The 16,941-nt window shown below is 46.9% G+C and overlaps 2 protein-coding genes across 2 annotated transcripts; one reads left to right on the top strand and one right to left on the bottom strand.

The window, feature by feature from the left end:
• Positions 1–855: 855 nt before the first annotated feature.
• On the bottom strand, positions 856–7,306 carry LOC136656786 (DNA polymerase delta subunit 4-like). The gene is made up of 5 exons (XM_066633093.1): positions 6,886–7,306; positions 5,096–5,245; positions 4,836–4,943; positions 4,020–4,131; positions 856–2,996 (listed from the first exon to the last, which is right to left on the bottom strand). The coding sequence occupies exons 2-5, from the start codon at positions 5,190–5,192 to the stop codon at positions 2,972–2,974; spliced, it is 342 nt and encodes a 113-aa protein (XP_066489190.1). The 5' UTR covers positions 5,193–5,245; positions 6,886–7,306; the 3' UTR covers positions 856–2,971.
• A 3,121-nt stretch (positions 7,307–10,427) lies between these two features.
• LOC136636612 (glycine N-acyltransferase-like protein 3) lies at positions 10,428–15,674 on the top strand. The gene is made up of 5 exons (XM_066611776.1): positions 10,428–10,505; positions 11,882–11,989; positions 13,194–13,320; positions 14,377–14,497; positions 15,272–15,674. Exons 1-5 carry the CDS (start codon positions 10,428–10,430, stop codon positions 15,672–15,674), a joined length of 837 nt encoding a protein of 278 aa, XP_066467873.1.
• The last annotated feature ends 1,267 nt before the right edge of the window (positions 15,675–16,941 follow it).

Here is a 16,941-nt window from a genome sequence, read left to right on the forward strand (position 1 = left end):
GCAAGGGAGGGCACCAGGATGAGGTCTCTTGTTATCTGGTGTGGGCCGCTGTGAGATACAGGAAGCTGGACTAGATGGGCCTATGGCCTGATCCAGTGGGGCTGTTGATATGTATTATGATGAGTTTGATTGTCAGTGTTATTTTAATGATTACTGTCAGCTGTCCTGTTGAGACCTTTGGAGGGGATGGAAGGGTGTGGGAGTATTAATTTTTTAAAAAAATATAGTATCAGTTATGTTCAGTAGGTACTTTTCACATGGCCCAAGGAAATTATCAGTTCCCTAGAAGGGAACCTAACACAGCACCTAATTGCCTAGAACAGTGGTCTCCAAACTAAAGACCGCTGTGCGCTGCAAACAGCCTCCCTGGCACGGCCAGAGCTTACTGTTCTGCCAGGAAGGCTGCTATTGGTGGCAACAATCTCTCCCCATATTGACTTTGCCCTGTTGTGTCTGCCAGGAAATCCTGGTGCAGAGCCTGCTGGGGTGGTAGAACGTAGCAGTGGGGAAGATGGAACACGTGGGGGGGAGGGGACTGATGGCGACAATGGTATGCTCTGTTCACAAGGGAGAGAAGATAGCGAGGGCGCTGATCCAGCCCATGTGCTGTGGTTGGAGCACCATGGCCTAGAAGGCTTTTTTAGAGACAATCCTTTAGCCATGAAAGAAGGAAAGAAAATCACAAAAGAACAAATGGTTGATTGTGGAGTCTACTAGTAATAGAGCTTCTGCTGGGATGAAGGGTGCTCTCAGATGGTCTCCTGGTAGGTGTGGTCTCAGTTTTGGTTAGGAGTTTGAAAAAGCTTTAAAAGTTAGTTAATTGTAATAGAGTGGTGCTCAAGGATAGGAACAAGCTTCATTTTAAAAATGTATTTCTTTATTTTTCACACTTTTGCACCACCTCTCATCTGGGGGACCTCGAGGCAATTTACAAAATAAAGCATAAAACAATATGCAACTCATATTTAAAACAACCAAAAGCAGGTCAGGTGCAAAGGGGGAGAAAACACAGCTATCAGCCAGCTGCTGTGTGAATGACAGAGTGCACCCCCCCCTTTCAAAGTCCTGGTGGTCTTCAGGCACCTCTGAAAAGCCAGCAAAGGGGGACGAATACAGATCTTTCCTGGGAAGGAGTGCCACAGGAATGATGTACTATAAAGCAGCTTTCAGATACCAGGTCCCCCCTTCTATCCTAATTTAGTTAATTAGGTAATTGGTAAATACGTACCTTGGTGCGTACATTGAACCAAATCTCTTGCTAATCATTTGGTCAACTCCGCAGTTAGGAGTACCATGCCCAGACTAGAGAATGACCCACAAAGACAAAGTAGGTCACAAACAGCTACAAGGTGGTGCTGTTGCTTCTCACTTTGAGACCCTCTGTGCAGCTCCTGCTACCCCTTTCACGTTCTGCACAAATTACTCAAATAATTTCACAGATGATGCCTGCAGCAAAGGGGATAACCTAATACTACTATTTAAGACAGTGCTTTCTGGTTTGCAAGCATTTTCCATGTTGCTCTGTATGGCAAACATTACTATCTTCATATTGCAGCTGAAAGGACTTGCCAAAGGTTACCTAGGGGTGGGGAGAGTGGGACCAGCCTCCAACACTTAGGCCATATCCTCGCTGGGCTGCTTGGATATGCAGTAACGATTTCGCTGGTGCAGATCCAAGTAACCCTATTGGGGTGGCTGCCACACGACATGTGATACGGGGAGTTAAATCCCCTTACTGTGAGTCGCACAGCAGCCATCTCCTACCCTGTGCCGGAGACTGGGCTGCAAAGTTTCCTAGCCACTGAGCTACACTGGCTCTCCCTAACACCAGCAGTTACTACTGCTGCAGCCCCTGTCATTTGACTTGGATACAGAAAAGTCATGGAGTACGGAGAGAGTGTAATTTGTAACTTGTCAGCATTTGCAGTCAAGGGAGAAGGATGTGAAATTGGGATGTGGCAACTGTTGGTCAGTATGAAAGGAGACTTGGATAATATGAATGCAGAAGGCAGCTGCCTTGGCATGTGATTTGGAGAGCAGGCGGTGGTGTACAGAAGGGGACCTAGATGGTGGGGAGATGCCCTGCTAGAGGAAAAACAAAGTGTGTGTGTGTGGGGGGGGGGCGATTATGAGTGTAGCCACTGGGCACCTGCTGGGTGGGAAGTTAGATGCTCCTGTTATATGGCATAGGCAGGATTTAAATATAGATCTCCCAGTGCCACTTGCAACATACTGGCTGGCTGCTTGGAGCCTTGGCAACCAGACTCTGTGGGGTGCTCAATATGAAATCAGTTCTGAGGAGAATTTTAAATTGCTCTCATGCCCTGATGTTTCTGTGGCAGAGAGGAGCGGCATTTTACAGCACACAGAGAAGTCATTCACATTGTGCTTTTTGATAAGGCACAGAGGGTCCACAGTGATTAGGACAGGTGTCCTAAACAGTGGCCTCAGTCTTGGGAAACTGCTGAACAGTGAGGACTAACTGGCATTCAAATTTGGCCAGAGATGAGCATGGATTTCTTCATTTACCTTTGTCTTGCATATTATGGCCAGTCCTTAAGGAAGCCTGATGGGACATGGGCCTGCCTGTCATTTCCATTCTCCAGTTCCAAAGCATCCTTTGCAATGTCATTCTAAGCCTGACTTCACAAATTATTCCCTGCTTTTTCAGTCCAGTAAATCTGCAAAAATCAACCACCCCCTTTTCTTGGCAAGGACCACCTTTGCTTGCTAGCAAGCTTTTATTCTTCTGCCCAAGAGGCAGAAGACTTTCAGAGCCTGGGTCTAGCCACAGACAGACTGGGCTTGACACATGCGTGGGCTCCAACTGGTTGGCCTATGTGGGCATCTTTCCAGAGCGCCTGCCTCCCATCACAGAATGTCCCCACAGGAATGAAGGGATGGTCTGGTCGGCATCAGTGCAAAGCAGCAGGGACACCTTGCCAGCTTGAGTTGCCCCCAGTTGTTCTCCTCAGAGTGAGTATTCATGCCACAGACTGCAAGAGAGAAAGATTCAGAAGGTAGTTACTCTCTGGGGAATCCTGGTCTGGCATCACATGTGCCCTCTCCACCCCCATACCAAGCAGCTGTAATGGTCTACGCTCTTTACAGCGCCACAATGGCGGCCTCACAGCAGACACAATTTTACGGTCAACTTAAGCAAATGATCTATCCGGAGGCAGAATGTCTCACGGCTCTCAGCTTTCAGGGACAGGAAGCTACTGGCTGGTGGGAAGGATCACATGAGGGTGGGAGGGAAATGAATATACAGAAGGCAGCAAGAGAAGGGAAGTAAAGGGAAAGGTAAACTACAGCAACTTGTATTATCTAAATATCTACTGGCTACTTAGCATTTTGAAATTCCTAGTTTTCCTCACCACCATCAACTGAGGTGATCTGGGAGCACTTAGGCCTATAGCAAGGATGAACCTAAGAAGGTGTGGAGCTAATCAGTGCCTGGATAACAGACCACCAGCCGGCCCCTTGTGAAGTCTTCTGACCTTTCCAAAGGTCTTAATCTAGGTTCTCAATTTAAACTGTGTTAGGTTCAGGCACAGTCTTAAGCACTGGGATTGTCTACCGTGCTCTGGTGGGCAAAATTTACCACAAATCTAGACACCAAGTATAAGGGAAGGACAACTGTCTATGTGCCTTTGCTAGTCACTCCTCTCCTAATGCAATCTCTGAAGGCAAAGTAGAATCAGATTTTTGTTTCTGTCACACCTACGTGCTCTTGATCCTCTTGCCATATCCTGGATCAAAGTGTTTCCAACATAACCACTGGTCTTCACTGCTATTGTAACACAAAGTTTAGCCAAAGAGTCATGCTATTGGCCTAGAACTGCCAAGCCAGCCTCAACAGTCCTGCTGTTCCAGCCACATCCCTCCAATTCTACAGCACCTACTTCTCCTGCACCTCTGGGATGGGGAAGCAGAACGTCTGTATTACGATTATTGAATATTTGTAGATTACTTAAAAAAATTCTTAAATGGTTCCCTGACTCAAGGCTTGTACTAGCCTGTGCATAATGATGGAGTCTTCCCTGTGCTTCAGCAGCAGCTCCCGCACTGTAGCAGGAGGGCTGAGACCCAATGACTCAGCTCTTTCCCAGCGCTGCAAGCGGGTGATTCCTGTTGGCCAAAGAAAGCAAGAGATTAATGATGGTGTGTCAGTAGCTGTGGGCTTCAACTAACTTGCAGTGAAGGACAGCCTAGTGAAGTGAACGCTGCTCATAGCACAAGAGAGGTCTTTGCCCCGAGGATCTTATAATCTAAAAATGGGAAATGTCTGGCCAAGTCAGGTTCAGAGGCAGTATGCCGCTGATTACCAGTTGCAAGAGAACAATAGTGGGAAGGGGCATGCCTTCAACACCTACTTGTGGGTTTCCCAGAGGTAGGCGCTACGTATTTAGTGAGAAATACAATGCTGCACTACAAGGACCTTGGCCTAATTTAGCAGGGCTCTTCCTGTTTCTTATGAGGCAACCAAGGGATATGGATAGGTGGATAAATCAGAAGAATGTGTTCATTTATTATTATTATTATTTATTATTATTAACAGTATTTATATACCGCTTTTCAACTAAAGTTCACAAAGCGGTTTACAGAGAAAAAAATCAAATAAGTAATGGCTCCCTGACCCAAAAGGGCTCACAATCTAAAAAGATGCAAAAGAACACCGGCAGACAGCCACTAGAAAAGACGCTGCTGGGATGAGGTGGGCTGGTTACTCTCCCCCTGCTAAGAAGAAGAGCACCCACTTGAAAGAGTGCCTCTTACCCAGTTTCAATTACATACGCTTAACCTTTGTTTCAGTGGAAGCCGGGCGCTCTTACCTGTGCAGGGACCATACTCCCAGCTGAGGTCAAACTGCTTCAGTGTCTCCAGCTGGTCTGGTTGTATAGCATCTTGCAGGACAGATTCTTCCTGGACTGTCACTGTTTCTGACCAAAGATAAATTGATCAGTAGTACATTATGTGATGGCCCCAACTGCTTTCCCATGTATGAAGTGAGTTAAGAACATTCTTTATCTCTACCTATAGGAAGATATGCACTTAGCTGATGTATTCCTCATTTTGCTTTGGAAATACTCACCATGTGGTGGGCTCTGAGCCTCTTTTACTTCTTTACTGTCTCTCTTTCTCTTCTTCACTACTTGGAAAGAATCTGTGATGAGTCGTTTCCTGCCCATGGCTCAGTGTGTCGATACCCAGAGAGAATTAGCAGACTGCTCTAAATAAGGGGCTGAGGAGAAGCAAGAGACTTTTAGGCAGCCTGCCAACTTGTCTGTCAAAACCACTTCACTGAACCAGAGCCTGCCTACCCAAATGGATTAAATAATTCCAAAAGCGATCACTGCCTAGACTTGCTCTTACATGGAACCTCTTCCGCTAAAGACAAGTGGTAGCCTAGGTTTACTTAGTGATGAGGGAATGTACTCTGCTGCAAATGGTCAGAGATCCTACTCCTTTATCAGTTTCACCATGTTTTCAAGGATGAGTATTGGCAATAAAAAATTCTGGAGGGAGCCCAACAGAGCAGGTCTGGTCTAGAGGGTAGTGCCTCCGTCTGCCTGAAGATAACATCCACAAGGACGCCAGTTCGAGGCCACCGGCACCGTGCGACCTTGAAGCAGCTGACAAGCTGAAGCTGAGCTATTCCATCTCCTCTGAGCGTGGGAGGATGGAGGCCAGAAAAGCCAGATCGGAATGAAACACCTGAATCTAGTGGTTCTTGAAAGAAAGAACCTTCTTTCAAATTGTAAAAATCCCTATTTAATAAGGGATTTAAATAAAAAGCCTGCCTATGTAAACCGCCTTGAATAAAGTCTTGAATAAAGACCAAGAAAGGCGGTATATAAATACCTGTTGTTGTTGTTGTTGTTGTTGTTGTTATTGTTATTGTTATTATTATTATTATTATTATTATTAACAGAGTAGTTCAGGGTCCTTTATTCCCCTGTTCAAGAAGGGGAGAAGACAGAAGATTGGGAGAAGCTCAAAGGAGGCTGCTTCTTTCTAAAGGCCCACTGGATTGCATTGATTTTAAGAATGACAGTTCAGTACATTAGCCCCAGAGAGACTGGCTAAGGATTGTCTACAAAGAGCAAGAGTGTAAAAAAAAAAAAAACCTAACACAAAAACGTTCAAGCCCCATCCTGTTTCCCTGAGGAGTGAGGAAGAGGACTCAGGATTTGGCACTTTCTGTTTCTCCTGCCTTTTTGAGACCTCAAGAAGGGGTTCCTCTACTCAGGCAGCTCTAACAGCTCACCTTTCCCAGGGTGACCAGATATAACCGCAAAGAGGACAAGGCATCCCAAAATATAGAACACCCAAGAAAAACATAGGACATGACGAAATAAAAGCTAAAAACACTTGTATATTGATTTCATGTCGTTAATTTAAACACTATATTACTTCTTAAATTTAAAACTAAATTACATATAGTTTATTAATTACAAGAAGGTTATGTGCTGCCTGCAGGGGCTGCTCCTGGGGGAAAAGGAGGACATGGAAGTTCTTTTCCAGGTCACAGCTTAAAAAAAGGACATGTCCTTAAAAAGAGGATGCCTGGTCACCCCGGCCTTTCCAGGGCAGCCGAGCCTCCTGCATCCAAAGTGACAAACGTGTTTGTCCCTTGCTAGGCACTGAAACACAACTGCCCCCCTCCCCTTCGTTCCTCCTGGTTCCCAAGCAAGCCAGAAGTCCAGCCAGCCCTTCCTGCATCTCTCTGCCCCCCCCCCCCGCTTCAGCCAGCTGAGAGCTTCCTCCCGATCCTCTCTCCCGATGCCTCGGATGAACCGGGAGCGGGAGGGCTGGCTCTGCCTCCGGTCCTGGTGGGCGAAGAGGCAGCTCCTTGCGCGCGGGATGCTGCTGCGTCATTACCAGGATGCAGGCGGTGCTCCCAACGCGTCCAGGGGAGAGGAGGGCCAGACGAGCGCGCGGGGGGCGGGGGTGCCTGGCGGTGCCTCCGAATCCCACACACGCAGACGCCCCTCGGAGGCACCTGCAACGGACGCCGTCACGGTCGCTGCGGCTGGGCTTGAATCAGCCAATGGCAGCGTCGCTTTCGCTTGGCCTTCAAGCAGAAAAAGGAAGTGAAAGAAGACTCCTTGCTCTCGGTGCCTGGAAGTGGCGGATTAGATCTCATGTGCCCCTCAGTGTAATCTCCTGGGGGCTGCGGATGAGAATAGGCCCTCGGGTTTGGCTGTACTTGTCCTACGTTGGCATCCTTCAGTCTCTGAAGACTATAGTATCCTGCTCTGAATAGTGTTCTGGAACAGAGTGTCCTCTCCAGTGCGCGAAGCCTGCGTCAAGTAGATATGGAGGATAGACTGTTTCCCATGCAGCAAATCCCCCCTCTCCACGTGGCTGAAATAGTCCAATGGAAAGGCAGAAGCCAATACGGTTGGTTCCAGCAGCAGAAGTTGCCAGATGGTGACTGTGTTCAGCCAGGAACTGCCTCAGGGACTCCGGCTCTGGATTTTGCCTCAAGGTTGACTCCTGAAGCTTTTTCCATAACTGGATGTAGCCACAAGGCAGTGGAGGTTTGGGATCAGAGTTTTCCTTCTCTCAGATGAGCTGCCTTCCCAGGCTAAGGAGTCCCATCTACCCGGTGGCTGTTGTCCTAAGAGGCGACCACTGGACCATTTCAGCGATGTGGAGAGGAGGGTTTTGCTGCATGGGAAACAGTCTATCCTCCATATCTACTTTACCCAGGCTTCGCGCACTGGAGAGGACACTCTGTTCCAGAATCACCATTCAGAGCGCAATACCATAGTCTCCCAAGACTGAAGGATGACGACAGTGGCCCCCAGTCAATGAGAGGGGTGTTTTGTGCCTGTGACCTCAAGTTGGTTTGCTCTTGCGTGTGTTTGCCCCCCCCCAACACACACACAAGAGCAAACAAACTTGAGGTAACTTGAGGAATTTCCCATGACAGCACCTCCCCAACCCTGTACACCTATGGCCCTCCCAGTGCTGCATTCTGCACCAACATGCGCAGTTCCTGACTCTGAGGACTATCCATCCTTTTAAGCAGGGGTCTCCAAACTTTTTGGCATGCAATCACTGGCAAGGTGCCGAGGGAAAACAAACACATTGTAAATATGAAATTGAAATAAATACCTTAGAGGTGGAACTTGAATGAATGAATGGGCTCCAAGTTCCAGGATTTCTCCAAGAACCAATACACATCACAGAAATAAAGCACACATTCAAATGGACTCCCTTTGCCCCACCCCATAAGCAGCTTACTTACATGGACAGGAGTAAATACCCCAGAACCAGTAAATACCCCAGAACAGGAAACATCAGGAGCATGTTCTGAGGGCTGTGGAGGCCTCCCTGACCCTCAGAAAGCCTTCAGAGCACCCAAAAATGTCACTTCTGGCTGGTTTTTCAGGACAACCAGGAGGTTATGGTTTTAGGCCTTTAGAAGGCATTCTGAGGCAGGGCATTCTCAGAACACCCTTCAGAAGCAACCAGAGTATAGCTTTGGTCACATTGGGGTAAGTGGACAGGGGCTTGTTACAGGCCAGATAGATGCTCACTGCGGGCTGCATCTTGCCCCCAGGCTAGGGCTTGGAGACTCCTGCTTTTAAGGACTGAGCTGGATTACAAAGGTATATAAGAATGCAGCACAGGAGGGGGCAGAAGAACTGTAGAACAGCATGACTATGCAGAATCAAAGATGAAGAGCAAAAGTCAGGAGCAGCCCACCACCCTCATTTCTTGCCCCTCTTTGCAAACAGCCATTTGGATGGCAGGGATTATGGAGATAAGGGAAGTGGCATCCCTGTGTAAGACAATGTCTTACTTGCCTGGCATTGGTGTCCACCCAAATGGCCACATTCCGTTGGAAAGACTGAGGAAGTGACAAACAGCAAAGCAAGCTGTTATGTCATTGTTGAGGGCAGGGGAGGGTTTTGAGATTTCACATACAAATATGGAGGAGCATGGTAGCCTCACAACAAACCTGCAAGGTAGAGCGTACTGAGAGGTAGTGACTTGCCCAAGGCTTCTCTCTGACCTTTGTGACTGAGGTGGTGTTTGAGCCTAGGTCCCTCATGTCTGCACCTCACTGTGTATCTTTAGCACTATGCTCTATCATCTTTCCTAAAAACCTAACCCTAACACAGGGATGCCACTTCCCTGCATTCTTATACACCTTTGTAATCCAGCTCAGTCCTGAATGTAGCCATTGAGCAAGATGTGCGCTGATTGTATTCAGATATAAACAAAGAGGAAGAAGGTAGGAAACAGAGAACTGATTTGCATGATGATTTGCAAGTCATTTTTGAAGGCGGTGAAACTCAATTCAATTGACCAAGCAGAAAAATAGCTATCAGGGTCCTCAAACAAACTATCATGTAATTACTTGAATCCAAGTCCATCATTCCTGGTGCCAGGCTTAAGAAGGTACAGTGAATCAGCCCTGAGGTGAGAAGCAACAATGCGATTGTGAAGCAACCAGGGGAAAGTGTGCAGACTTTTGGAGAGAGTAGCCAAGATGTTCTCAAAGACACCCTGCAGTACCTTAGAGCAAAGGCCTATGTGGCAATCACACAAAAGGCTGCTGAACTGTAGTATGAGCCCAGTCTAATGTGCCAGCTTGCTTTCTTCACCAGTTCAGCAGCCAATGTGGGGAAGCCTCAGTAAAACTTCATTCTTCCTTGGGAGGGATTATCCAGGATCATGGAGCTTGTCTGCAGCTTAGTGTGTGTCACACCTGTCTGCAGCACTATTCTCCTGCAGCCAGTGGAAAGTTCCTGGTCTCCTCCCTTCCATGCCCACTAGCCACACTCCTTCATTCTCACCTTCAACACCTCCTGGGGGGAGTGGCTGGGGCCAGCCCATTCCTTAGAAGAAGGCCCATCCCATCTTGGTTCAGGGACTCAGCCAATTCTACAGCATCACCTGGATGCCATCCCAAAGTGTCTTGGGCTACAATCCAAGGAACAAATCTGTTAATAATTCATTCAGTTTTAACATATTTTCCCCTGCAAGTAACGCAGTCCTCAGAGGAGACCTAGCAGGACCAGACTGACAGAGTGGATTTGGGTTGTTCCTTTGGCTTCTTCTTCCTAACCTGACCAAAGACGTGGCTGACCACAGGTAAGCACTGACCATGTGATGACCATGTTCCACAGCAGAACCATCTTGTTTATGTTGAGTATTGAGCTGGAAGGGGCCAGGGGACTCCCTCTTACTGTTGGGAGTACAGGGTCTGAACCAACACTTGTGTGTGTGTGTGTGCGCCTGCGTGTTGGCACAGGGCTGAAGTGATTCTGTTGTAACAGTGCAGTAGCAGTGACTCAGTTTGCAGTCTCTGAGGATGCACCAAGAACTGGTCTTTCTCCCTTCTTTTCAGGTGCTCCCCATCCATTTCTACTGGTACTTGCCAATGAGCCTCCGTTTCCCAAGCAATGCTGATCCTATCCAGTCCTTCTAAGTTGCGGCTGCTGGAGGAGATGCTGCAGAAGATTCAATCTCAGTCACTTGTGGTACTCTTGAGCCATGCAGACATTGTGCTTTGCCCAAGGGAAAAGAAAATGGAGAGATGCAGGATATTCCTTCTGTTTTTTTAAATTAAAACTATAGGCTAGACCAGGGGTCTCCAAACCCTGGCCTGGGGGCCAGATGCAGCCCGTGGCAAGACTCTATCCAGCCCATGGCCAGCCTGTTGTCCCCTGAAAGCCTCTGGCCCACTTGGCCAAACATGATTGGAGCTGTGCTCTGGTTGCATCTGGAGGGTGTTCTAAGGGCCAAAGAGGTTGAATGAATGAGCCCATTCATTCATTTATTCACTCATCTAAGTTCATCTCTAATTTATTTATATAAATTTTATATTTAAATTTTTTTTTCTGGCCCTCTACACTGTGCCAGATATTTGATGCGGCCCTCTGGTCAAAAAGTTTGGAGACCCCTGGGCTAGACTGTTGCTAATGCATGGGTATTTTTGCTGAATAGCTACAGTTTTTATTGAGGCTAACAGGTATTGAAAACATGTGTAATCCTTCTATGGTCATCAGAGGACCATGTAAGCCCAATTCAAATGCCTTGAAAAGGGGAGGGATAAAAACTGATTTAAAAAAAAGAAAAGAAATTGGAGAGCTGGCCCGATTGCAGTTTCCTGTTGAATGTAAAGTGGATGGTAATCCTGGGGTTGTTGCTGCATATTGTGTGGAACAGCCCCATATGGTTGGTGAATACTTGTATTTCCCTCATCAGATGGTAGGTGGGAATTACTCACTCTAGCAGTGGGTCAGAACCCAGTAGGTGGGTCATGAGCTAATTTCAGGTGATCCCCATTCATTTTAATGTGCATTTTATTTTTAATATATTAGACTTGATGCTGCCATGGTATGTGACTGCATTTGGGGAAATGTTACAGATCTGTACTTTTAACAGGCAACAATGTATATGCTTTTAATAATGATAGTCAATGGGGCATACTCCTGGCTAAATGTGGATAGGATTGTAGCCTTTGGGATGCTTGGGGAATTTTTTAAAAACAGATCAGCAATTGCTTGGAAGGGTTTTAAGTAATTTTTTAACAATGTTAACCTTTAATTGACTTACTTAATTTGATTTTTGTCATACTGGGGTGTGTTAAAATTTTTCTTGCTTAATGATGTCACTTCCAATCACGATGTCACTTCCAGGTTAATGACATCACTTCTGGCGGGTTCAATAGATTATCATTCTAAAATGTGGGTCGGGATGCTAAAATGTTTGAGAACCATTGCTCTATAGGCTTGAGTCAGACCAAGGATAGGGGCTGATGCAGCAGATCAGAGTCTGAACTAGACCACATCTGTTTCGGTCTACCTCCCTCCACTGTGCTGCTCCTCAAGCTCTAACCTTTTATTCTTGACAGGTCTGTGGTGCGGTAATGAATATAAACCGTGGGAATCCATTTGGCTATGAAGTGATTGTGGATTCATGGCCAGAGTTCAAAGCTATCCTCACCCGGCCACGTAGAGAGGTAATAGTCTTTGATGATGGTGTAGCTAGGGCATCAGGCACCTGGGGCCAAAACATTTTTAACACCCCCCCCTCCCCGCAGGGCCTCGGAAGCCCTTAGAAAGTCACTTCTGGTCTTTGGCAAAAAACAAAGTCCCTTTCTATGGCCTCCAAAAAGCATCAGTGATTACGGGGGCAACTGCAACTTCCAGACTGTATTCAAGGGCAGACCCACATAGTGTTACAGTAGTCTAACCAAGATGTCAGTAGGGTATGGACCACCATAGCTCGGATACAACGGATTAAGGTATGGTTGCAACCGGTGCACCAGCCGAAGCTGGACGAAGGTCACCATGGACACAGCTGCCACCTGGGGATCCAAGGGCACCTGTGGATCCTGGAAGACTCCCAGGCTATGCACAAACTCTTTCAGAGGGAGTGCTACCCCATCCCGAGCATGTTGCAGATCTAATACCTGTATTGTGGTATTCCAGATCAAGATGACCTTTGTTCTGTCCAGGTTTAATTTCAGCCTACAAGCCCACATCCAGACCCCAACCACTTTTAGACAGGGCCCAAGGACTTGAAGGGCCTCCTTGGAAACTGGTGGAATGGCGAGATAGAGCTCCATATTGGTGACGCTCCACTCCAAGCCCCTGTATGATCTCTCCCAGCAGTTTCACGTAAATGTCAAATAGCATGGGGAACAGAATTGATCCCTGTGACATCTCAGAAGTCAATGATCAGGGTCAAGGATCCATCAGCCTTGCCATCTGGGTCCAATCCACCAGGAAGGAGGAGAAACACAGCAAAAAATACCTCCAAGTCCCAACCCAGCCAGCCAGAACAGAAGGACACCATAGTTGATGCAGTCAAAAACCACTGAGAGGTCCAGCAGGACCAAGAGGACTGAACTCCCCTGTGTAGTCTTCAGGACAGGTAGTCAAACAAGGCAACCAAGGCCAGACTTGAAACCGGATTGAAAGGGGTCCAGCTAAAACTTTAGCATTATGCTTAACATGCAGAAATTTAGCCTATGATGTTTTTCTCATTGTATCATCTGTACACTAGAAAAAGATTTACCCACTTTTGAGGAATATTAGGAAGGTGTTAAAACCACATACGTCTTGCAAGAAAAACACAACTAGCCCCTCAAATAGGCCTGGGGAAGGGCAGAAAGGCTGTGCTGGTCATGAGGTTACAGAGGAATTTCTGTCATTTTTCAGGTTCCCTCAGATGACTCAGATGTATTTGCCAACACATATACAGCCTTTTATCGGGATCAGGATGCATACCGGACATTGTTGCTGGAATCAGATGCTGTCAACTGGTCCCAATGCTTCACTATACGAGGTAGCAGTCAGGTCTTTCTCAAGAAGAGTTAGGGGATGGGAAGCTGTGTGTCCTATGAGGTGAATGAAGACCGCCATTCATGTCAAACGTCGAGTTCTTCATGATGCTCCCTCTGTGAAGCATGTTCAAGCTGTGGTCAAGAGCACTGCTTCGGAACATGGGATAATATCACCTCATTTATCACATATGTACAATACCATCAGCACTGTTAGTACTGGCATCCTACTGCATCAAATGCTAGATTCCATCCAGGCATGAAGTTAGAATGAACAGACCTACTAAGGTAGGTGAAAGGATACAAAATGAATGGGAAAAAAAGGCAGGCAGAAATGAGATGAAAGGATTGGTATGAGAGATTGCAGGTGCTGTACCATTGCAAAATGGGAATGGTGCAGAAGACACGAGGCAATGAATTCCAAAGAAAACAGGCAGCAAGTGAGAAAGGATGGAGTTATCAAATAAAAAGTTTAGCCAGGAGGACAGTATCAGGACAGTAGAGCCTCAAACAGAGAGCAGGGCACTGGTCTGCCCTGGTGTCAGGCCAAAAAGGAGTGTAGCGAAGTGTGACTACACATGCTCAGGAAGCAACTGCAGCTCGTGCACACTTTCCACAGCAGCTGGGGCAATTTTCAACAGGCTCCTGCTCTTCGTGTTCACATTAACAATAGTCCACACCATCATCATTGTGCTACTGCACTAACGTTCTCATTATTAATAGATTTTTCGCTTTGTGATGGCTTAGCCACAGGGAAAGTATGGGTGGGTGATGATGGCATTGTGTGAACCACCCACAAAGAGGCACAATCAATGTGTGACAATCCTGGACTAAACATCCTGCCTAGAAGAGCCCTTAAAAAGGGAAAATGTGAGGCAAAATGGGATGCAAAACACAAATGGAAAAAGTGGGAGTTGGGTTAGAGTGGAAGAAAGTGGGCTTTACAGTGATGGGTCTCACCATAGCAGTTGGACATCTGCATCTCTCACCTTCTGTCCCAGCTTCCCAGACTCACAGACCCTTCTTGGTGGTTGAATATTTTATGTTTCTGCTCTTGACAGGGAACCAGGATGGAATTTATGAAGCCTCCCGCAATGCTGCTGCTGCCAAACAAATGAGGTTCTCATCAGCTTCCTACATTCCCTACTTGTCTCCTGACCCTAATAAACTTCGTGAGTGCAAGTAAGTGTTACTCTTTGCGATGCTGCTGAGGTACTGAGTTAGCTGTAGTGCTCTCAATAGGGAGAACCTTCCCTGTTGCAGTGCTCATGATCAAATCCAAGATTTGCTCCACTGCTCCACTTGATTTGTCCTGATCATGGAACACAGAGGTGCCCAAAGTAAAGTCCCGAGAGACATCAGTTTGTTCCCTGGGATGAGAGAAAGAATGCCCCACAAGTTTAAGTGGGCTGCTGTTTAGAAAAGGCATTACTTCAACTGCAGGGTGAGCAATTCCCTATGAAAAAGAGTTCAACACCTGAGAAGAAGAGGTCAAAGTAGTTCAGCCCAGGAAGTGGCCAAGGGGTCTAAATCCTTCAAACTGGGGCAGTGGAGAGACAAGGACCATCTACGTTTCATTGGGGGACAGCTTTCAGTCTTGGGCTCCCCTATGAAACTGCCTCTGTATTGATGAAATTGCTCCTACTAGGGCTTACCTGAATTCCCTTCAGGTGTAAGCTGGGAACCAGCTTGTGGCTGTGCTGTCCTTGTGTTCTAATATTTAAAAAGAAAAATTAGAACTGTAGAAAAGAACTGTGGATTAATCAGATTTGTCTGTTTAGCCAATTGAAAGATTTTTCATCAATTGATCTACTTGGTAGTTTGCAGTTCTAAAGTACCATTGGCTGATCACAGGCACAGTGCTGGGCAAGATGGACTCTTGGACTCATCCAGCAGACAGTTCTTAAGCTTAGCTCTCTTCCCTTCCCTTTGCTGGTATTCTTTCTGCTTTTCTAGGCTAGATGCTGGCTTCAGACTTTCCTCTTTGAATCACTCCCATGTTGATCTGTTGAATGAAACGTGGCCCTATGGAGGCAGCAAGCCAAGCCATCAGTACCTGGCCAAATTGGTGAGATGCTTCCCTAACATCTGCATCCTGGACGTCAGTGGTCATCCAGTCAGCTGGGTCTTGATGGACCCTTTTGGTGCAGGAGCACATAACTACACTCTTCAATCGCATCGTGGCAGGGGCTTTTCAAGTGTGGTGCTGAGGGCTCTGACAATGCAAGCCAGTGCAGCTGGCTATCTTTGGTATGGGTTTGTTGCTCCAGAGAACATCCGCATGCAGAAAATACAGGAACATCTGGGCTACCAGAGATTACCTCATCTGTGTCATGTCTGTGTCCACCACACAGTTTAGCAAAGAGAGAGGTTGAGGCTGTTTCCATTGGCCTGTATGGCACAATGGCCACCAAATACACCTTACCTCAAGCAGACCTCCAGCCTACTGATTACCAGCACTGTATACAGCATGGGCTGCATGGCCCTGTTGCACCAGCACTGGTCAGGATTAGATTGCCCATCTGTAGATTACCTCTGAAAAGTATAGTTGGCTGTCGGTATCTGTAGGAGTTTGATTCTGCCCCCATGAATACCAAGATCTGCAGTTACTAGGATCTGCTTTAAAAAATGTTTTTAAAAGTCAAAATTAGTCAGAAATTAACCTTTCCTACCAAAGCACTGCAAAACTGCACTATTTGCAGGACTGCAGGACACTCAATGGCACTCTGGAAGCCACTTCTGGTTCACGTGAACCCCTCCCTTAGCCCTTTCTTGCTTCAGTGTGACCTGAATGTGACTTCTGGAGCACCATTGAGTACCCTACAGCCCTGCAAACGGTGTGATTTTGCAGCACTAGGGTAGGAAAGACTTGTTCTCCACTTATTTTGACTTTTTAAAAAACACTCTTGAAAGTGGTCCCCAGCATCCATGGATAGTGAAGTCCACGTATTCAGGATCCAAGGATGAGATGGGTTCACTGTTGTTGGCTTCCTTCAGTCTCGGAAGACTATGGTATCGTGCTCTGAATGGTGGTCCTGGAACAGAGTGTCCTCTCCAGTGCGCGAAGCCTGGGTAAAGTAGATACGGAGGATAGACTGTTTCCCATGCAGCAAAACCCCCTCTCCACGTCGCTGAAATGGTCCAATGGAAAGGCAGAGGCCAATACGGATGGTTCCAGCAGCAGGAGTTGCCAGATGGTGACTGTGTTCAGCCAGGAACTGCCTCAGGGACTCTGGCTCCGGATTTTGCCTCGAGGTTGACTCCTGAAGCCTTTTCCATAACTGGATTTAGCCACAAGGCAGTGGAGGTTTGGGATCAGAGTTTTCCTTCTCTCAGATGAGCAGCCTTCCCAGGCTAAGGAGTCCCATCTACCCGGTGGCTGTTTAGTCGCCTCTTACAACAAGTACAGCCAAACCAAGGGCCTATTCTTATCCCCAGCCCCCAGGGGAGGTTCACTGTAAATAGTTACAAAATCATTTGTTTTGGTGACTATGAAATGATTTATTTTTTTATTTAGGAAAAAAAATTTAAAATGTCCATTGCAATGTGTTGCTATGTGTATTTGACAAGACTAGATTAGATTATCCTAGTGCTGGGTCCCCTTAGACACAGGGCCCAACTGGGGG

Source organism: Tiliqua scincoides, chromosome 1, assembly GCF_035046505.1.
Source record: "Tiliqua scincoides isolate rTilSci1 chromosome 1, rTilSci1.hap2, whole genome shotgun sequence".
In the NCBI taxonomy this organism is placed as follows: domain Eukaryota; kingdom Metazoa; phylum Chordata; class Lepidosauria; order Squamata; family Scincidae; genus Tiliqua; species Tiliqua scincoides.